Source organism: Lissotriton helveticus, chromosome 8, assembly GCF_964261635.1.
Source record: "Lissotriton helveticus chromosome 8, aLisHel1.1, whole genome shotgun sequence".
NCBI lineage: Eukaryota > Metazoa > Chordata > Amphibia > Caudata > Salamandridae > Lissotriton > Lissotriton helveticus.
In genome coordinates, this window is record NC_136069.1 from 1,290,660,488 (window position 1) to 1,290,683,925 (window position 23,438).

The 23,438-nt window shown below is 46.6% G+C and overlaps 1 protein-coding gene across 1 annotated transcript in view; it reads left to right on the top strand.

The window, feature by feature from the left end:
• Positions 1 to 23,438, top strand: part of MYO16 (myosin XVI) — a 2,830,569-nt gene that overhangs the window by 1,715,079 nt on the left and 1,092,052 nt on the right. The window contains exon 23 of the mRNA XM_078658257.1: positions 15,143 to 15,343. Within this exon, the coding sequence (XP_078514383.1) occupies positions 15,143 to 15,343 (201 nt within the window). The remainder of the gene's footprint in view (positions 1 to 15,142; positions 15,344 to 23,438) is intronic.

A 23,438-nucleotide genomic window follows, 5' to 3' on the forward strand; every position in this document is an offset into this window, starting at 1 on the left:
GTGGTGCATAGCTGCATGGTGCCATCTGCACTGATCCTGACTTTCCAAGGCCCCCAGGGTATGAGAGTTAGGGCTGGTCACCCTTAATTGGCTTCGGCCTAAAGATTTACAGGGGTGTGTCCCCCATGTCCGAGAGCAGCTGACTGTGAAAAGTTGGCCTGGCATATGCTGGCCACTATTCTAGTGGGCACCTTGCACCAGTCCAAACAACCCTTATTGATGGTAGGTTTAAAGACAACCTATATAGAAAGCTATCCTAGTGGTAGCTGTGAAGAACAGTCTTCAGGCTAAGTCTTGAAGGAATGTAAAGCAGCTTTTTTACCAGTCTATAATCTCATGAATAACCAAATGAAAGGAGAACCACACCAGGTTTATATATAAAATATATGTATTTATTCTAAACACATCCCTCTAGTCTCTTTATGAGGCTATAGGCAAAAGTACGTACAGTAAACTTATTTAGCACACAGTAAATTAGCAAAATATATGTTGAGCCCTAGGGGCGTACCAAATCATATGTTAAGAAAGTGGTATAAGAACCACGTCTTACATAGATACAAGGCCTAGAGCCTTTGGAACAACTGGGGCCACCAGGAACCACCCAAGGTAGTGACACAGGGGCCCCACGGGGGACGCAGCAGTGTAAAAAAACACAGCCGCAAATCACCAGTAACTTCTATGTGGAAAGTCGCGGTTGGAAAATTACTGATCAAGGACACTTGAAAGAGGACTTGGAGCAAACCCCTTCAGAACTAGGCAGTTCTAGAGTCAATACCCATGGAAGCACCGGAGTACTCGAGTTACCTCACCCAGGGAAGCCGGGTGCACAGGTGCCTTTTGATGTTGGGTTTCGTCGTAATTTTTAATAGCGATCTGCTGCAAAGTGCTGCTGATGACCAAGTCAAAAGTGTCCGGGTGGATCAAAGGGTGGATCAGAGGGGAAACATCCTTTACAATGCAACTTTTACCACGCAATGCCTTTACAACGCGGTATTTACAACGAATACCTTTACAACGCATTGCGCTGGGGGGCGCTCTAGGATAGGGAATAGATTTAATTTACTATCTAGCACCTTCCCTACTATCCACGGGGACTCGAGTTGGAATAGTAAATTAAACTATTCACTATCCAGCGCCCCAAAGCACTATGCGTTGTAAAGGTATTCGTTGTAAATACCGCGTTGTAAAGGCATGCGTGGTAAAAGCATGCGTTGTAATGTCATACATCCGGATCAGAGATCTGAAGAACCTGAAAGCAGAGGGGACTGAGTCAGGGTCCCTAGCCAGTGACCAGGAAGGCGATGAGCAGATGCCCACCGATGTCTGGTGCTTTCAGTTGAAGAAAGTGAAGCTTGACTCTTCAGCCACGAGGACCAGGAGGTGTTGACGACAACCAGGAGCTGGATTCCAGCTGTCTCACAAAGGATGTCGAGTGCTGCAGTGTCGGTATCCGGATTGGACCCAACAAGCCTTGGCAACAGTAACCCACGCAGAAAGCAAAGATTGGCTTAAGTGCAGACCAGTAAGGTCTGAGGGACTCACCACTCAGTGGGGAGTCAGGGCACGCCTGGTGCAACCAGAAAACCCCAAGAAACAGAAGAGTTACCTTCGTGAGGACCCACCAGTTGACGGCCCATGGATCGCGAAGGAGCCTCAAGCGGAAATGCTGTAAGCGGGCCCGTGGAACACTCGTGGAGTGTAGGCCCACAATCTTCAGTGCAAATGGTGCTTGGGGCTTTGAACTACAAGTAGCCCAATGCACAAGTTTGGGAAATCTCGGGAAGTTGATGCACTTGCAAATGTGCACGGTGTCCAGGAATTCCGGTTCCACATCACTTGTGAGGGCTGCAGGTCTCAGCTTTGCTGGGAACCTGTGGCTGCCTCTGAGAAGTCTGGAAGTCTGTGTCCTGAGTCACAAATCCATCGGGATCCGGCGGGAGCCTTGAAAATGCAGACCGGCAAGATGCTTTGTTGGTGCCTGTTTGAACAGGGGAGTCACTCCTTGACCCCAAGGGAGATTCTTCCATCTTCTAGTCGAAATAGTATGTCGAAGTTCCAGAATATATGTCGCAGAGTTTCGTCCAGGTATAATCTGAAGTCCTAAGAACTAGGTCAGGGAAGAGGGGAGGTTACACCCATTCCCTTTTTCCAGTTTCGCTCCAGAGCAGGGGCTGAGGGCCCCCGCAACCTGTTTGAACTGGGGTGTGCACAGGGACAGCAAGTGTGCCCCCAGCACTGTCTGAAAAGCATTCTCTAAATGCATGCACCCAGCCCCAATACACTAAAGCCTGTCTGGAAGGTGGTTACACCTCCCTGTGACAGGAAAGCTATTGCACATGCCTCCCCTGCTGAAGTTTCGTCCAGCAGCAGGAGGTCAGACCCGTGTCTGTGGCATCCATTTTGTCATGTCAGGGCTCTTTTAAACTATTACCGGTTAGACCAGTGTGTACATGTCTCTCCCTCTAAAAGAGTGGAATTCTACCCCCACCACCAGGAGTGATGGGGGTGTAGGATTCCAAAGTGTTTGACACCAAACACGACATGTTCCCATGCAGCCATTCCAAAGTTAGCATTTATCGTGAGGTTATAATGCACTTGAGAATATGGTCTGGCTGCATCACAGAACAGCATCAGAGAATAGATTCCGAAAGCTGCAGAGGGGTCCTGCTCATGCATGGGCACCCTCTCACACAAAACCAAGCACTCTGCCTTGAGGATTAATAAGGCCTGCCATAGGAGTGACTTATAGGTTTATATGTGTCAGTGATTAAAGGTAGATATAGGTAACCTATATCTTGGTAAGGGGTGCATGCACCACCTTACACAGGCTGCAGTAGCAGACCTGTGGTGCCATTTTGGAAGGCTGCCCAGGGGTGGCATAATACATGCTTCAGCCCCTGGTAGGTCTCTGGGGTACCTATGCACTTAGTACCTAAGGTACCATATACTAGGGACTCATAAGTGTAACCCAGTAACCAATCTGGAGTGTACCTAAAGTACATGCAATCAATTTAGAGAGGAAGCAGCTAGGCTGGGGTCCTGGATAGCAGGGCCCCCGCCAGACTAAAGTCGAAAAACAGTGAAACACCAGCAACAAGTGGGGGTAACCATAGTAAGCAGATCCTACTCTCCTAAACAACCCCCCCCCCCCAACACAGGGACATTAAACTAACCTTGACCAGTTGAGTCATCATGTTCTAAGTGGAAATATCTGGAGAGTCCATCTGCATTGGCATAGTTACTCCTAGGTCTATGTTCCACTGTATAGTCCATCACTTGTAGGGCAATGGACCACTTCAAAAGTTTGGGGTTTTCACCCTTCATCTGTTTTAGCCATAAGAGGGGCTTATGGTCAGTCTGGATAGTGAACTGAGTGCCACACAAGTATGGCCTCATCTTCTTCAGAGCCCAAATCACTGCAAAGGCCTCCCTCTCAATAGCTGACCAACGTTTCTCTCTAGGGGTCAGCCTTCTGCTAATAAATGCTACTGGCTGGTCCTGACCTTCATCATTCAATTGTGACAGCACAGCCCCTACCACCAACTCAGATGCATCTGTTTGAACAATTAATTCTTTGGAGTAGTGAGGACTTTGCAGAATTGGTGCAGTGCACATGGCCTGCTTCAGGTCATCAAATGCCTTTTGACAACTGACTGTCCACTGAACTTTCTTAGGGATTCTCTTAGAAGTTAAGTCATTCAGGGGTGTCACAATGGAACCATACCCCTTGACAAATCTCCTGTAGTACCCAGTCAGGCCCAAGAAAGCTCTGACCTGAGTCTGGGTAGCTGGAGCAACCCATTCCATGATGGTCTGGATTTTGCTCTGTAATGGTTGAACCTGGCCTCCACCTACAAGGTGGCCCAGGTACACAACCCGACTCTGTCCTATCTGGCACTTAGTAGCCTTGATAGTTAGGCCTGCCTTTTGCAGGGCCTCCAAAACATTTCTCAGGTGAACCAGGTGATCCTCACAGGTGGAGCTAAAGACAGCAATATCATCTAGATATGCTGCACTATAGTCTTACAGGCATGTTAGGACTTTGTTCACCAACCTCTGACAAGTGGCAGGAGCATTCTTCAGACCAAAGGGCATTACCACAAATTGATAGTGCCCACTAGGGGTTGAAAATGCTTTGCATCATCAGCTAATCTGATCTGCCAGTAGCCAGCTATAAGATCAAATGTGCTCAGAAATTTGGCTGAGGCCAACATATCTATAAGCTTGTCTGCTCTTGGGATTGGATGGACATCAGTCCTAGTGACTGCATTGAGACCCCTGTAGTCAACACAAAACCTCATCTCTCGCTTACCACCCTGGGTGTGAGGTTTAGGTACCAAGACTACTGGACTAGCACAAGGGCTATCTGAGGGTTCAATAACTCCCAAATCCAACATTTTCAGACTTCAGTCCTGATACAGTCCCTGACGTGATTAGGTTGCTTGTAAATCTTATTTTTAACAGGCAGACTGTCCCCAGTGTCCACTTCATGAGTGCACCAGGTGGTCTGACTTGGAGTCAGAGAAAACATATGTCTGAACTGATTGAGAACCTGTCTGCAATCAGTTTGCTGCTGGTTAGTGAGGCTGCCTGCCAAGGCTACACCATCTACTGACCCTTCATCAGGGTTCTGTGAGAGCAGGTCAGGGAGTGGATCACTCTCTTCCTCCTGTCCCTCATCAGTAGCCATGAGCAAGCCCATGTCTGCCCTGTCAACACATGGTTTCAGTCTGTTGACATGAAGCACCCTATGGGGGTTCGTGTGAGTTCCAAGATCTACCAAATAGGTAACCTCTCCCTTCTGTTAAACAATATTGTGGGGTCCATTCCACGTGTCTTGGAGAGCTGCTGGGGCCACAGGCTCCAACGCCCACACTTTCTGTCCTGGCTGGTAAACAGTCAGTACAGCCTTTTGGTCATGCCAGGCTTTCTGTAATTCCTGGCTAACTTCAAGGTTTTTAGATGCCTTTTTCATATACTCAGCTATCCTAGAGCGGAGACCAAGTACATAGTCCACTATGTCCTGTTTAGGGGGTTTGAGAGGTAACTCCCATCCCTCCTTCACCAGACACAATGGGCCTCTTAAAGGATGCCCGAACAGAAGTTCAAAAGGGCTGTAGCCAACGCCCTTCTGAGGAACCTCCCTGTATGCAAATAAAAGGCAGGGTAGTAGGATGTCCCATCTCTGCCTAAGCTTGTCTGGAAGACCCTTGATCATACCCTTTAAGGTTTTATTGAACATTTCAACTAAACCATTGCACTGTGGGTGATAGGGTGTGATGAATTTGTAATTTACTCCACACTTCTTCCACATTGCAGTCAAGTAGCTAGAAATAACGTTGGCATCTCTGTCAGATACTACCTCCTTAGGAAAACCCTCTCTTGAGAATACTCCCAAGACGGCTCTTGCCACACCATGTCCCGTAGTGGTCCTAAGGGGTATAGCCTCTGGGTACCTAGTGACTTGGTCCACCACCACTAGGATAAACCTGTGCCCAGATGCTGTCTGAGGATCCATTGGTCCAACAATATCAATCCCCTCTCTTTCAAAGGGACCCCCCCACCACAGGCAGTGGTATCAGGGGTGCCTTTGTGGTGCTACCTGCTTTATCACTGTTTTGACAGGTGACATAGGATGGACAAAACTCCTTTGTGTCTTCAGACATGTTGGGCCAGTGAAAGTGAAGGACAACTCTGTCCCAAGACTTGTTCTGGCCCAGTTGTCCTGCTAAGGGAATATAATGGGCTAGTGTCAAAGGAAGCCCTGAATTTAAAAGGTATAACCAACCTCCTGGCTGCACCAGGCTTGGGGTCTCTACTCTCTGAGTACAGGAGTCCATCATCCCAATACATCTTATGGGTTCCACTAGCATTCCCAGCAGCCCCAGCAGCAGCTTGCTATCTGAGAGGTTCAAGAGAAGGGCAGCTCAGCTGCTCCTGACTCAGATTTGCCCTGGGAGGATCCCCTGTCCCCAAGAACTCAACCTGATCAGGATCAAGCTCCTCTGGGACAGTTCCTTCTTCAGGAGCACGATCATCTCCCTCAAGAGACTGATCATCACTCCGAGTCAGGGGGGAAGGCACTGCCTTAACCCAACTGCTCCTTTTCTTAGAAGGCACCTGGTACATTATTCCAGAATCCAGGGTATGTTCAGCATTAGACTTTTTGACATGTGACTTAGTCACAGCAAACACATGTGCTGAGATCCCTAACATTTCTGCATGGGTCCTAAACTCCACTTCAGACCAGGTTGAAGTCTCTAAATCATTTCCAAGCAAGCATTCAACAGGGAGGTCTGCACTTACCACTACTTTCTTGAGGCCAGTTTCCCTCCTCAGAAGAAATTAACAACTGCCAGGGCATGGTTATCCTGACATTGCTAGCATTGGTCACTTGGTAAAGTTCACCAAGTATGATCTGTCCAGGGTCCCCAAGGTCTTGTGTCACCATGGTGACACTTGCTCCTGTGTCCCTGTAGGCCAAAGCCTTTTTTTCCATTTATTAAATGCTGTTGTCTGTATTTGCCCAAGTTACTGGGACTCACACAGGAGGACATATCCATGCCTCCATCACAGATCAATACAGTCTGAGTTGGCATTCTGACTAGGCCAAAGCCCATCTCAATACCCAGGGTTAACCCTACTACGCCCTTCTGTTGAGTACTACCACTTGGAGCTGAACTAGGGGCAACAGTTGCCTTAGGGACAATGGTGGCTGGAGTTGCATCTTTCTTAGTGCAATCACTAGTTCAATGGCTATTCTGTTTACAGACTTTACACCATGGTTTCTTTTGGCCTTTCCTTTTTAGAATATTTGGAATCCCCACCATTAGAATATTTTTGGGGGCCTTGTGAAGACTTCTGGTCTTTACCCTTTTCTCCACCCTTATTAGGATCTTGCTTCTTGTGGTCACCACCTTGGTTCTGTACCTTCTGCTTCACCCTGGTTCTGACCCATTGGTCTGCCTTCTTTCCCAATACTTGAGGAGTGGTCAGATCAGAGTCTACCAGGTGCTGACGCAACAGCTGATACTGACAGTTATTAAGGATCTGCTCCCTCATAATCAAGTTGTACAATCCTGTATAAGCACACATTTTACTGCTCAGTAACCAGCCCTCCAGAGCCTTAGTAGGACAATCAACAAAGTCAACCCAGTCCTGTATCTGTGCATTTTGGGCATCTCTGAACTGCATTCTATATTGCTCAGTGGTTAGGCTAAACCCATCTATGAGAGCAATCTTCAGGACTTTGTAATTATCAGCATCCTCTTCTCTGACAGTGAGGAGCTTGTCTCTACCTTTGTCTGCAAAGGAGAGCCACAAGATTGCTGCCCACTGCTCCTGGGGACCGTCTGTACTTTGCAGGTCCTCTCTAGTGCAGTTATCCATTTAAGGATGTCATCCCCACTCTTGTTGGGAGGGACAATCTTGCTCAAGTTTTTATGGTCATAAGACCTATCCCTACCTCTAGGGATATTGCTGCCACCATGGGCCTCTAGTCCCATCTTTTTTCTTGCTCTTTCAAGCTCTAGGGACTCCCTTTCTAAGGCTACTCTTTGTTTCCTTATCTCCAGTTGGGCTTCTTCAAACCTCAGCTGGTTCTCTCTCTTCTCCTTGGAGGTATCCTTCCTATGAAAAGAGACAGGGGTCCCTACAGATGTGTCACAATGGCTAGATTCCTGGGAAGGAGATCTTGGCCTTCTAGGCACACCCCCAACTCTTCCTGGGGGAACAAAGACAGGGCCACGTTGGCCTTCTTCATCTCCAGTTGGAGCTGGATTGTCCATGTCTAGGTCATTGTCACCTCCCTGGTCAACATCAGAGTTTGAGCCCTGTGGGTTAGTACCACTGGCCTCTTCCCCTTCTGTTGCTTCCACCCCACTGGCTACCCTTCCAGGCTCTGAAGCCTTCTAAAGGTCATCCTGCAATAACACCTCTCTGAGATGTTGGGTTGTGGCATTCTTGCCTGTCTTTAGTTTCCTCATAGTACAAAGAGCCTTTAATTCTAAAAAAGGGAATATGTCCTACTTGGATGTCTGTAATATACTGACGTGTGGCAGGGACACACTGGTTCCAGGCCCTAAATATATAACTAGTGAGGTGTAGTGTATGCACTACCTACTCTAGTTGTTTACCTTACTAAGCTCTCTTGAGTTGTAAAAAGGATGTGCTTAAGCCCTTGACACACAACTCTAAGGTCAGTAGAACTTACTGTATTTAAGCTTGTATTATATGTACCTCTGGCACCTTTAGTGGTTTTCAAATGATCAATCACTTGAGATTATCGGGTAAAACAATGGCAAGCTGGAATCAAACACACTGCACACCAATGTGAGAAGTTGGCCTGGCATATGCTGTCCACTATTCTAGTGGGCACCTTGCACCAGTCCAAACAACCCTTATTGATGGTAGGTTTAAAGACAAGCTATATAGAAAGCTATCCTAGTGGTGGCTGTGAAGAGTAGCCTTCAGGCTAAGTCTTGAAAGAATGTAAAGCACCTTGTTTTACTAGTCTATAATCTCATAAATAACTAAATGAAAGGAGAACCACACCAGGTATACATATAAAATATAGGTATTTACTCTAAACACATCCCTCTAGTCTCTTTATGAGGCTATAGGCAAAAGTACATACAGTAAACTTATTTAGCACAGTGTAAATTAGCTCAATATACGTTGAGCCCTAGGGGCGCACCAAACCATATATTAAGAAAGTGGTATAAGAACCACGACTGACATAGATGCAAGGCCTAGAGTCTTTAGAACCACTGGGGCCACCAGGAAACCCACAAGGTAGTGACACAGGGGACCCACGGGGACGCGTGCAGTGTCTAAACACAGCCGCGGATCACCATTAACTTCTATGGGGAAAGTCGCGGTTGGAAAATTACAGATTAAGGGCACTTGGAAGAGGACTTGGAGCAACCCCCTTTAGAACTAGGCAGTTCTAGAGTCAATATCCACGGAAGCACCGGAGTACTCGAGTTACCTCACCCAGGGAAGCCGGGTGCATAGGTGTCTTTTGATGCCGGGGTTCGTCGTCGTTTTCAATGGCGATTTGCTGCAAAGTGCTGCTGGCGACCAAGTTGAATATTTCCGGGTGAATCCAAGGGTGAATCGGAGATCTGAAGAACCTGAAAGCAGAGGGACTGAGTCAGGGTCACTAGCCAGTGACCAGGAAGGCTATGAGCGGATGCCCACCGATTTCGGGTGCTTTCAGATGAAGAAGGTGAAGCTTGACTTATCAGCCACGAGGACCAGGAGGCATCAACGACAACCAGGAGCTGGATTCGAGCTGTCCCACAAAGGATATCGAGTGCAGCTGTGTCTGTATCCAGATTGGACCCAACGAGCCTTGGCAACAGCAACCCATGCAGAAACCGCAGATTGGCTTTGGCGCAGACCAGCAAGATCTGAGGGACTCACCACTCGGTGGGGAGTCAGGGCACTTCTGAAGCAACCAGGAAAACCCAAGAAACAGAAGAGTTACCTTCATGGGGACCCACCAGTTGATGGAGCAGGGATCGCGAAGGAGCCTTTAGCAGAAATGCTAGAAGCGGGTCCACGAAACACTCGTGGAGTGTACGCCCATAATCTTCAGTGCAATTGGTGCTCAGGGCTTGGACTACAAGTAGCCCAATGTGCAAGTTCGGGTAAGCTTGGGAAGTTGATGCACTTGCAAATGTGCACGGTGTCCAGGAGTTCCTGTTCCACGTCACTCGTGAGAGCTGCGGGTCTCAGCTTTGCTGGGATCTCACTGCTCCATCAGGATTCAAGCAAGCCGGGCCGAAGAGGCTGAAATGCCAGAAACCGGTCCCCGGTAGCTTGTCTCCTTTCTGGTGAAGAATTGGCTTGGTAGTTTGGTCTGCCCTGTTCCCATGATGCACTGGGCCAGGGACAGACTAATTTGCATATAGCCAGGTTCTGAGCTGGGATGGGGCAGTGAGATAAATAACGGTGATGGATCAAGCCCTGATCTTTGGACTGGGTAAGAGTGGTCTGCTTAATTCAGACATTCTGTTCATCACCACCCCCTTTTCTGAATCGTTTTTGGCCACTATAGGTGTGGCAGGGTATACTCAGACATGAGTCCCTTTCTCACTGCTCCATCAGGATTCAAGCAAGCCGGGCCGAAGAGGCTGAAATGCCAGAAACCGGTCCCCGGTAGCTTGTCTCCTTTCTGGTGAAGAATTGGCTTGGTAGTTTGGTCTGCCCTGTTCCCATGATGCACTGGGCCAGGGACAGACTAATTTGCATATAGCCAGGTTCTGAGCTGGGATGGGGCAGTGAGATAAATAACGGTGATGGATCAAGCCCTGATCTTTGGACTGGGTAAGAGTGGTCTGCTTAATTCAGACATTCTGTTCATCACCACCCCCTTTTCTGAATCGTTTTTGGCCACTATAGGTGTGGCAGGGTATACTCAGACATGAGTCCCTTTCTCACTGCTCCATCAGGATTCAAGCAAGCCGGGCCGAAGAGGCTGAAATGCCAGAAACCGGTCCCCGGTAGCTTGTCTCCTTTCTGGTGAAGAATTGGCTTGGTAGTTTGGTCTGCCCTGTTCCCATGATGCACTGGGCCAGGGACAGACTAATTTGCATATAGCCAGGTTCTGAACTGGGATGGGGCAGTGAGATAAATAACGGTGATGGATCAAGCCCTGATCTTTGGACTGGGTAAGAGTGGTCTGCTTAATTCAGACATTCTGTTCATCACCACCCCCTTTTCTGAATCGTTTTTGGCCACTATAGGTGTGGCAGGGTATACTCAGACATGAGTCCCTTTCTCACTGCTCCATCAGGATTCAAGCAAGCCGGGCCGAAGAGGCTGAAATGCCAGAAACCGGTCCCCGGTAGCTTGTCTCCTTTCTGGTGAAGAATTGGCTTGGTAGTTTGGTCTGCCCTGTTCCCATGATGCACTGGGCCAGGGACAGACTAATTTGCATATAGCCAGGTTCTGAGCTGGGATGGGGCAGTGAGATAAATAACGGTGATGGATCAAGCCCTGATCTTTGGACTGGGTAAGAGTGGTCTGCTTAATTCAGACATTCTGTTCATCACCACCCCCTTTTCTGAATCGTTTTTGGCCACTATAGGTGTGGCAGGGTATACTCAGACATGAGTCCCTTTCTCACTGCTCCATCAGGATTCAAGCAAGCCGGGCCGCAGAGGCTGAAATGCCAGAAACCGGTCCCCGGTAGCTTGTCTCCTTTCTGGTGAAGAATTGGCTTGGTAGTTTGGTCTGCCCTGTTCCCATGATGCACTGGGCCAGGGACAGACTAATTTGCATATAGCCAGGTTCTGAGCTGGGATGGGGCAGTGAGATAAATAACGGTGATGGATCAAGCCCTGATCTTTGGACTGGGTAAGAGTGGTCTGCTTAATTCAGACATTCTGTTCATCACCACCCCCTTTTCTGAATCGTTTTTGGCCACTATAGGTGTGGCAGGGTATACTCAGACATGAGTCCCTTTCTCACTGCTCCATCAGGATTCAAGCAAGCCGGGCCGAAGAGGCTGAAATGCCAGAAACCGGTCCCCGGTAGCTTGTCTCCTTTCTGGTGAAGAATTGGCTTGGTAGTTTGGTCTGCCCTGTTCCCATGATGCACTGGGCCAGGGACAGACTAATTTGCATATAGCCAGGTTCTGAGCTGGGATGGGGCAGTGAGATAAATAACGGTGATGGATCAAGCCCTGATCTTTGGACTGGGTAAGAGTGGTCTGCTTAATTCAGACATTCTGTTCATCACCACCCCCTTTTCTGAATCGTTTTTGGCCACTATAGGTGTGGCAGGGTATACTCAGACATGAGTCCCTTTCTCACTGCTCCATCAGGATTCAAGCAAGCCGGGCCGAAGAGGCTGAAATGCCAGAAACCGGTCCCCGGTAGCTTGTCTCCTTTCTGGTGAAGAATTGGCTTGGTAGTTTGGTCTGCCCTGTTCCCATGATGCACTGGGCCAGGGACAGACTAATTTGCATATAGCCAGGTTCTGAGCTGGGATGGGGCAGTGAGATAAATAACGGTGATGGATCAAGCCCTGATCTTTGGACTGGGTAAGAGTGGTCTGCTTAATTCAGACATTCTGTTCATCACCACCCCCTTTTCTGAATCGTTTTTGGCCACTATAGGTGTGGCAGGGTATACTCAGACATGAGTCCCTTTCTCACTGCTCCATCAGGATTCAAGCAAGCCGGGCCGAAGAGGCTGAAATGCCAGAAACCGGTCCCCGGTAGCTTGTCTCCTTTCTGGTGAAGAATTGGCTTGGTAGTTTGGTCTGCCCTGTTCCCATGATGCACTGGGCCAGGGACAGACTAATTTGCATATAGCCAGGTTCTGAGCTGGGATGGGGCAGTGAGATAAATAACGGTGATGGATCAAGCCCTGATCTTTGGACTGGGTAAGAGTGGTCTGCTTAATTCAGACATTCTGTTCATCACCACCCCCTTTTCTGAATCGGGATCTCGTGTCGGCCTCCTGAGTCACAAATCCATTGGGATCCGGCGGGAGCCTTGGAAATATAGACCCTCAAGATGCTTCATTGGTGCCTGTTTGAACAGGGGAGTACCTCCATGACCCCAAGGGAGATTCTTCCTTCTTCTAGTCGAAATAGAATTTCGAAATTCCAGGATATATGTTGCAGAGTTTCTTCCAGGTATAATCTGAAGTCCTAAGGACTGGGTTCCCATACTTTTACTAAGTTAGGGGGTTGAACATACTCTGGGGACCCACCTATGGGAGGGTCAGGGAAGAGGGGTGGTTATACCCATTCCCTTTGTCCAGTTTTGCGCCAGAGCAGGGGCTGAGTGCCCCTGCAACCAGTTTGAACTGGGGTATGCACAGGGATACCAAGTGTGCCCCCAGCACTGTCTGAAAAGCATTCTCGGAATGCATCCACCCAGTCTCAATACACTAAAGCCTGCCTGGGAGGAGGTTACACCTCCTTGTGACAGGAAACCTATTGTCCAAGCCTCCCCTGCCAGAGTTTCGTCCAGCAGCAGGAGGTCAGACCCGTGTCTGTGGCATCCATTTTGTGACGCCAGGGCTCTTTTAAACAATTACCGGTTAGACCAGTGTGTACATGTCTCTCCCTCTAGAAAGATGGAATTCTACCCACGCCACCAGGACTGGTGGGGGTAGGATTCCAAAGTGTTTGACACCAAACACAACATGTTTCCATGCAACCATTAGCATTTATTGCGAGGTTATAATGCACTTAAGAGTATATGGTCAGGCTTCATCACAGAACAGCATCAGAGAATAGATTCCGAAAGCTGCAGAGGGGTCCTGCTCATGCATGGGCACTCTCTCACACAAAACCAAGCACTCTGCCTTCAGCATTGATAAGGCCTTCCATAGGAGTGACTTATAGGTTTATATGTGTCAGTGATTAAAGGTAGATATTGGTAACCAATATCTTAGTAAGGGGTGCATGCACCACCTTACCCAGGTTGCAGTAGCAGACCTGTGGTGCCATTTTGGAAGGCTGCCCAGGGGTAGCATAATACATGCTTCAGCCCCTGGTAGGCCTCTGGAGTACCTATGCCCAAGGTACCTAAGGCGCTATATACTAGGGACTCACAAGGGTAACCCAGGAGCATCAATCTATGCGGTTTCAAATAGAAAACGTAAAGAAAACAACCAGAATTGTAACAAAAACGCAAAACAATGTCCACAATCCCATCTGAAATTTCTTGCAAACCAAACTTCTCCATTTCCTTCTCCTCCTCATCTAACTCGGGCAAGGCAGTGTGAAAAATTACTGGTACACGAGTAACGAGCTCAAAAAGCAAACCTATCACCACCGATCTGTCAAAGTCAAGTTATTAGTGTTACACTGTTGTGCGGAAAAGTACAATAGAGATAATGATATCTGAATCAAAAGATAAAGTATCCGTTTGTCAGCACCATTAAATTTGACTATGCTGTCACAGTATACTTTTTGCGCTTTTAATTGTTGTGGTTGATTACTACTGTGTACTCGATCCTTCTTTAAATTAAGGCACTTTTATATGTTACACTACTACATAAGCGTTAAGTTGGAGCCTGTTTAGGCGTGGAAACAGGCCCACATATTAGTATTTACAGACTAATAACTTTATTGCATTATTAAACTAGTCATCCGTCAATTGTGAGATTTTTGCAATAAACTAAAGCCTTGATCATTATGCTAACTTACAAGGCAATAAATCAAGCAAATGGTTGATATATTAAGCACCACAGTATTTTAATAACGTGTAGATACTTTTTTGAAAATTATGATTTGCTATTGGAACCTACCTACAAACACATGGCCTCATTTACAAGCAATGGGCTTGCCCATATTTACAAGGCCGCATAAAGTCACCCTGCATGACTTTTCAAGGCCTTATAAATATGGGCTCCTTTTACTCATTACTCTGCGTGAAAGGGGCGTTCCATGGGTGCTGTGGGTGTTCCCACGCAACATCCATGGAACCTGACTCATTCCCAGATTTACAACATTTTATAAAGCTTGGACTGCATCAGAAACCTATGTGCGCAGAAAGAAGAAATACTTTTATTTCGCTTCGATTTTTCCTCTTTCTAGCAGCACGCGTAGAAAGAGAAAAATGGCATCAAAGATTATTTTTGTGCAGGAAAGTTTCCCTTCCCGCACAGAAACAATCAACCCAGCTACACAGGCACCCTTGCACCATGACACAAGGGTGCCTGCGCTGGTGCAAAGCAGCTAATTGTCCACCAGCGCAGGGCAAAGCACATGGATACGTTGTATTGATATTAATAAGATCATCCCTGTGCCTTTAAAATGACGCTGCGCCATTTTCCAGTAAATGTGGCCCATAGTTTACATATGTTTATACAGTTACTAAAACCACTGGCATAGACCACACATTTAAACAACTGAACAAATATCTATGCATTTTGGGATGCTTTGAATGAAATTAATTTGCAATCCTTTTTCTTTCCCGTGATATTTGTTCATATTCAGATTACAGTCTTTGCTTTCAAATTTTAAAAAGGGACACATTTATTTTAAAAACGTCAGAATTCTCTATGATGTGCTTCAGGTAAAATACAAAACTAAATAGATGTATGGTAACAGAGGAGGGAGCTTTGTTATATATGCACAATCAAACTCTAGAGTCGTCCATTTTGAATTTCAGAAGCCATCAGGATTTATGTCTTTGCTGGATGAAGAGAGCCAATCGATTCGTTCAATGGAGCAGACCCTTTCCAAGCGTCTCCAATCTCTACTTGAAACCTCCAATTCGAATGTTGTGTATTATTCAATGAAAGATGGCAATGGCAACGTGGCTCCAAAGGACCAAGGCCCCAACTTCACAGTTATGCATTATGCAGGAAGGGTAAGTGGTGACATGTGGTTACTAATCATGTGGGTCGTGGCCTATTGGCTAAATTGATGTACCGGGAACTACTGAACCTTGCCTCGATTCCTGTGTTCAACAAGTGTCCGCAATTCATGTGATCCTTGGCAAGTTGCTTTATTTTTCTGTACATAAAAATGTAAACATATATTACGCAAAAAAATAATTGTTAAGTATCACACTGATCATATACTGTACACTCTGCATACATGCACACACGCACACACACACACACACACACAGAGCCTATGCATAACATACACGATTTCAACAGAAATGTATTGCCACAGATGGCACATATATTCACCATCATCAAAAATCTTTATCAGAAATAAAAATCCATAAAAAAGAGCACAATACTTAAATACACAGTACTAATAAACGAGATATATGAGCATATAAGAATAAAACCATTCGATTGTCAGTTTAGGAGTACATAGCGGTCTGTACAGTTCATGATCGGCGTGCACAAATTGCATATCAATAAAAATACATAAATCATCGCCCTGTGATTATCGAAGCATGACCATAAAAAATGTGATCACAAAGATATTTCAGCAACATGAGCATTAAAAATGTTAAAACCCAGTAGTAAAATAACAAGAAATATAGTAATGAAATCTCAGACCAGCCGTGAACCATATGAGACGCATAAAAGATATTGGGGCCCTTCACAAAACAATTCTGCCCCCATTATAATGTTAATCTCATGGCTATGAAGCTTAGAGTATGTTAAGGCACATCCATTCTCAATGTTGCAGTTGTCAGGAGGCAAACCTTTTGCTCCCAAGCCTCCACATGTTCAGCAAAAAGCGATAAACTGCAAAAACAATGGGTTGTCTTACATTAGTTCCAAGGACACGGATTGCTGTACTACAACTTCTGAACCGCAAACTGCGCAAAGTGGCATGATCCATTTCCTTCTAATCCTGACATCTGACATAAGATAGGCAAAAGACAAGTACTTGGACAACGATTTTGGATACCTCGGCCGGAAGGGACCGTTCCTGTCAGTTACATTGGATGCATGTAACCATTTAGCCTTGACTGACCATAAAGGTAGGGTCCCAAACCGAAATGTCATGTGGAGTGTTTTGGCTCAGGAAAGTTTATTCTCATCAATGTTTCCTTCTGCAATGCAGCTATCTTTGTGATCCAGAAAGGAAGTAGTGAGGGAGTCCATTCTAGTAGTTTCCAATGTTCAGTTAAGCCATAGGTTCCCACACCCCATCTCACTGAACAGGTTTTTAACCCCTGCCATGCTCATGACGAGCTCAGCTCGTCATGCAGTACACTGCTCCTGTGCTGATGACGAGCTGACCTTGTCATGAACAATGGTAATCAAGGGGTTGCAGCACAGAGGGGGAATTGCCTTAGCACTAATGTGGTTAACATATTTTAACCTGGCAATTCTGGAAGCCCCAGACAGCCTTAAAACATCCTCTAGATACTGTCGATATGGCATCAGTGCTGTGGTGGCCCATATCCTGTGCCAATGCAGTATTGGTCTGAGGCCCACCTTATTAGAAAGAGGTCTAAGACCCACATCGAGCCTCAATGGAATTAGAGGGGTGCTAGACGGAAGACTAGTGAGGTGGTGCAGGAACCTGTTTTCAACTTTTTCCAAGCTTCCTGTAACCATGTTACCCCAAAGATCCCCACCATAAAGTGGGACACCTTTGATAGAAGATTGTATATTTGAAGTGGGGGGGATGTAGGGCAACAAGGGGAACCATGATGGAACCTCAAGACACCCCTTATACTTTGCTCCATCTTGAGTTTGCACTTGTGTATGTGTGGTATCCAGTTGAACTGTTCAATTATCGTGATCCCTAATATTCAAACATATGAGCTCTCTCCGGAGGGACACCATCAAGAGATGGGAAAGTTTGCAGATGTGCAGGGGACGAAAACCATATATTGAATCTTGCTGAGATTGATCTCCAGGCCTCTCTGTTTGCAGAATATTCCAAATTGGTCTAAAAGACTCTGAATACCCATTGGGGATATGGAGATTAAAAGCATGTCTTCCACAAACAAAAGGGTCAGGACCTTCCTACCGGCAAGGGGCGGGATGTCGTTGTCACACAACCCAAGCTGAGATACTAAATCATTGATGTATAACAGGAAAAGGGTGAGAGAAAGCACACACTCTGGTCTCACACCCCTCGTAACTGGTATAGGTGATGTTAGTGTGCCTGTGGGACAGCATTCAACCTGGGCAAAGTTATTGGAGTGTAACCTGATGATGATATGGAAGAGGCATTTTGGGACACACAAATCTGCCATAACCCCCTAAAGTGAAGCCCTAGGTACCAGGTCTAAAGCTGGCCGGAGATCCATGAAAACCACAGAAAGTCACCCATCTCCAATATTACTTGCTTTCAGCAAATCAGCTGGAGGCGAAACACCTAATCTATGGTGCAAGTGCCATTCCTAATCCCAGCTTGCAGTGGGGTCACAGGTCCACATCTATCATCTAGTCATGTAGCCTCTCGAGATATAATCAGACTAAACATTTTCTGCAAGCTGTCAATCAGGCTAATAGTCCGGTCGTTAGAGGGAAGATACCATGACCCTTTTTTAACTCCTTCGATGCTCATGATGAGCTCAGCTCGTCTTGAGCCCCGGTGCTCGTGTGCTCACCGTTGGAACGCTCGCATGCTGGGCTAATTCCCCTGCTGTGCGAGCGTTCTATGAAAACGGGTGTGGTCTGAGCACACGAGCACTGTGCTGCATGACGAGCTGAGCTTGTCATGAGCATGGGGGCGCTGTGCGCGCCCCCCTCCCCCCAGCACAGTGGGGGAATGTGCCTAGCAGGGAAGGTGTTAAATACTGAGAAAATCTCTGCCCCACCCCATGAGGATGGCATGGGAGAACCCCTCACTATAAAGTTAAAGAGCATATAGAGATAGGGGCTCCAGATAACCTTCTGGGATTTAAAAAGGTCCCCTGGGATTTTACCGAGACCGGGAGCTTTATTCGGTGATATTGAATTGATGGCTTTATTCACTTCATCAGCAGTGATTGCCCTGTCTTCAGCAGCAGTACAGATGTGCCCACTGACCAAAGATCTACCACTATTCTCACACAAAGGGGAATCCACACTGCTGACAGAAGAGTAAAGTTTGGAACAGTGATCTGCTCATGCAGATATGTTGCTATCAGTGAGTGTGTTAGTATTGGGTGACGGTCTGACAGTATTCTCCAGAATGAACACTGAGCCTTCCTTTTGAGAGTTTTCAGCATGGCCTCCCAGTTAGCAACCACCCAGTTTCTTTTGGCATGCTTTATACAGCTTTGTAGCAGGACCTATCTGTGTGTATCAGGCTCCTTTTCCCACCCTTAATGGCAGCAGAGAGAGCTCGCCTCTAAGACCTGAAAGATTCAGAGTACCAAGGGACCATTTTCTCTCTCATGGGCAAAGCCTGCCATTCAAATAAGAACAGGTTCCTGAGTGATGAAGACATGGTGTTATGAATCGCATGAATTTTCCCAAAGGTGTCTGTATGCAACAAGTTTGCATACTCTGCCTGGACCATCTCTAAGCTGGAGGTAACCACCTCATAGCCGTGGCTTAGGATGGCATGAGAGTCAGCCACAGAGCTCCATTTTAGCCTTCAGCAATTGCTTGAGACCATAAGCCTTCTATCAAGAGGTTCCTAAGGGGAACTAGGGTTACTGGGTCCAAGTAATCTCAATAGGAGGCTCAGGGCTTTGTGGCTATTATATTAAGGGGTACCACTGTCATATCGATCATCGTAGGCCACAATCAAAGATCAAGCAGGATGTAGACTATAAGGCTCGCCCTATATGGGTAGTTAAATGTGTGCCTCCCCTCTTTGTCTGATACCGATCTCCCATTGTATGCTCTAATACCGTTTTTCAGTGTGTAAGCTTTTAATTGGAATACAGCTGCTGACCACTTTTTGATAGATGGAAGTGTCAGTGCTGGGACAAACCAAATTGTATCCTCCCCCCCCCCAATCAGTTTCTATGGCTCAATGGCTCAAAGTTACAGTTGAAGTCACACGCCACTATTTTAAGACAACCAACAAGCAGGGTTGCCAGATGAGCATTGATTAGGTCAATAATGGATTGTTCCTCCCTAATACCCCCATGCTTACTGTGAACAATATAAACACACAAAGAGGCTCCCAAAGGGAACTTCATAAGAACACACAAGACTTCCTGCAAATCGAAGTCAATAGCTTTAGCCGCGCAATGATGAGCAGATTTAATCCAGACTGCCAATCCCCTGGATGGTCGCCCTCTCCCTGAGGGTAAAGCGGATAAATCAAGGCAAATAAACACTAGGTAAAACTGTGGTGTCAGAGCCCATGCTTCCTAAAAAAGCATATATCAAAAGTGTCAATGCATTGGTACCAATCTGGGCACAACAGCTTAAGCACCAAGCCATCAAGCATTCCAAGAGAGAACATTAGTAGTTGGGACGACAGGATCCATGAACACACTGGAGGTTTGCAAGTCCGGCCTCATGGGGGAGTAAACGCCTTGTCCGGATTGTTCGGGGATTGTCAGTCCAATTCATTTAGGCCTTCCAGTGCTGAAAATCTGTTACACATGGAATACCCAAATCGAGCCTCGGGGGCACTGGATGTGGGTATCAGGTCAGTGGTGGAGCCAAGTTGTCTATCAAGTGCCTGTAAAAGGATCCCAATGGCAAAACATAGACAGCCCCATCTATGGATGGATATCTAAAGTTAATGATAACAGAGTCCGCGGATGGATTTCTTTAAGGGACTGATCCAACCCACACGCCTCATCATCATGATGTTACAATAGTCTGCCATGGAAAAATTTGTGTGGAGGGATAACTAATGTGATACTTTATTTATGAGTTGGACAAAGGACTCTTTATCAGAGTCAACCAATCCAATCACACTCCCCAGAATAACAATGAAAGGGCAACACTCCGGGGTCAAATTCACACAGGCAAGGAGGGTCTTCTTGCCAGGTGTTGGATTGGAGTTGATTGGTGTTGACTGTTTGGGTGTAGGCCTGGGGAGACTCCTCTGACCAGCTCTGCTATCGCCCAGGTTAAATGTGGGAGAGCATCTTTCAAAGTACACACCAGGGTTTGATTGGGGCCCAGAAGTAGAGGGGTCAGGAACCACACCAGCGTCTGCCAGACAAGTTATAGATTGTGCTATTGCGCGTGTAGTGGACATGCCCTCGGTGACCACAGTAACCAGCTGGGACTCCCATGATGTAGAGAGCTGAAAAATTTCAGATTTGATTTGATCAAGTCTAGCAAGTATGGAGTCCAGATGGACTTTGAGAGAGTCAGTAAATAATGATAAGAAAGGGGCCTAGGTTGGCATGTTTGTGGAAATACTGGAGCTATCGCTTTGGACAAAAGAAGGGGCAGGATCTCAATTGATAGATCTCTTGTGACTGATAAATGATGCATTTCTACTTTTATGCTTGCGTATGAGAGCAGGGCTGGGTCCAGATACTAACTCCTGCAATGAGGCACTCAGGGCAGGGTTGTGGAATTAATTCCTCCATTGGGGGTGGCAGAGCTGAATGCAGAGCTACAGCTCGAACTAGTGGCATACTCAAAGGGAAAAATGAGGGCTCGGATAGATCCAGAGACAGTCACCTCTCCACGATATCAATTCGTTTATTAATGACCCCCACAGCCCTGACTAAAAAGTTGTCAGTGGAAGCATAATTTGGTGCCACAGATGGCCTAGCTGGTCTACTGGGCACAGAGGGTGCAGAGAGCGCAGCCTTCCTTCGTACAAAGCGAGACGAGAGCTGCATAAAAATCGTGCAAGAGTAAAAATGGAAATGTGGAAGCAAACTGAGCAAGAGGGCAATCAGACCAGAGTCTTTAGTCTTTTAATCTTTTAATATTTTAGTCTTATGGTCGTCCTAAAACATTTAGTCTTCTTAAGTACCTATGCATCTTATGTGAGAGTAAGCAATGTGGACTTGGAGCCCCCACACAGTCAGGCTAACAGTAGCACAGAAACAGTAGTACAGCAAGCAATTGCCTTACTAGAAGGATTGTTAATCATTTGCCTCCTCCCTAGGCAGTTGCTGGAGGGTGCCACCTCCACCCATAAGCTTGAGTAGTGCTCAGATGTGCTTTGAAAGCAACTCAATGCATCATATTAGCGTTCCTTAGACCAAAAAGGCGCATTGTAAAAAGACAGTCTGATCTCTTTCCAGTGCAAGGAGCAACAAGCATTGGCATAGCCAATAGGTGTCGCCTTTGGTACCGTATAAGTGTTTAGTTATCCAGCACAATATCCTTGGTGCAACAACCTCAACTGTTGCATGGCTAAACACTTATAAGGTCCAAGAGGCGAGACCTATTGGCTATGCCAATGCTGGTTTATTATTATCTTTCAACATACTCATTCAGTGTCAAAAAGTCATCTCTTGATATTGAAGCATCCTGGCTAAGGATTGATATAGTTTGAAATTGCACCTTCCTCTGTAGGGAATTCGGCACTGGTGACCTCTGTAGAATCAAACTTTGAACTCTTATGTGAGTTCTTGTGTTCTGTGTCTATACTAGCGAGAATATCCATAATGCAGCAGCAAAACAGATTTAGAATAATGCCGATAACCCAGCAATGCTTAGTGTACAATAGTTACAGGTAAGGGCCTGTCATCTTGAATTCTGCGTGGGCCATTAGGTAGAAAAGCTTACACTCTATATTACTGCTTGGTTTCTGTGGTCCACACTATGCAGTTTCACATCTACAGTACAGGAGAGCATCGGTTGAGCCTTATTTTTCCAACTGACTCCAGGAATCTCCAGCTTGAACAGAAAAAAACATGTGCATATTTCCCACTCCTGGACACATGAGGTGTCAAACTAATCTAAGATCAGTAATGGTCCCTTTACTGCATGCTTTAGGAATGGTAAAGAGAACTACCTCAACAAAATCCCCCCTTCAGCCTTTTTAACTCTGAGGAAGGGAGAACATAACTGCCATTTCTCATCTAAATGTTACATAAACCCTCTTCTACCCGACCCCTGTAGTTTAATACAGAGTTCCATAGTAATACCAAAATACGTATTTGTAATCAGTCAACATGGCAAAGCAACTATAAATGACAGTGTACACATGTGTAAACTTAACGTTTCACACTAGTGAATATTTATGCAAAAATATTTCTGCACAGCACACAACCCCTAAGACTAGCGCCTACCCGGATGTGGACCCCCCCAGTAACATTTAAAGTGGCAATTTCCATTTCACTGTCTAAGGAAAAGCACGCACATTCCCAGCATGAAATTTGCAGTTTATTGAGCAGAACGCTCTCGACACGTTGACACCAGAGTGTCTTGTCTACGAGAGAGAGTGTTTTTTTCCTTGGGACAGCAAACTGGAAATTGTTGACACAAACAGACGCGTGCACCCGCCCCCCCCTCACCCCCCTGCAAGAGGGGTTAACTAGCCTGAGGTTAGTTTACCTCTATGCAAGGTTAAACAAGTCATCAGGCACTGCATGCTGGACGAGGCCAGACTGTATCAGAAGAGGGCTGTTACATAATGCCTAGTAATGCCTAGCTTATTTACAATGCCAATAAACAATTCATCAGATTGGGTGGCTCAGGCACGTGCTACACAAGGCTAGTGATGAAAGCATTCATTCGCACTTGATAAAAGAAGCCGCATGCCGGCTGGGGGTAGGGGAAAGCATTCACGCACACTTGATCAAAGAAGCCGTGCCAGCTGTGCACGTCGCAAGTGCTCTTGTGCACGTTCTAGCATGCTGGTCGCCAGCAAAGTAGCACTTCTCAAAGCAACTACTAAATGGCTCTCCATGCAGCGCATGCGCGCTGACTAAGCGAGACCTAAAAAGGGGGGAGGTCCCAGGAAGCCAGTACCTCTCCCTATGCCTCACTTGCCAACAACTCTCCATGTGACAGTGCATTCACTGCACCAACGCCAGCCAGAAGCCGCCCTGCTATGCGCCTAATGTCACTCGGGCTCTCTGTATGAATTTGGGACAGTGGCGTTGGTGGCAGCGCGATAGGGGAGCATGGAAGCCTACAGATGGAGGAGGCTAGAGAAGAACGAGTGGA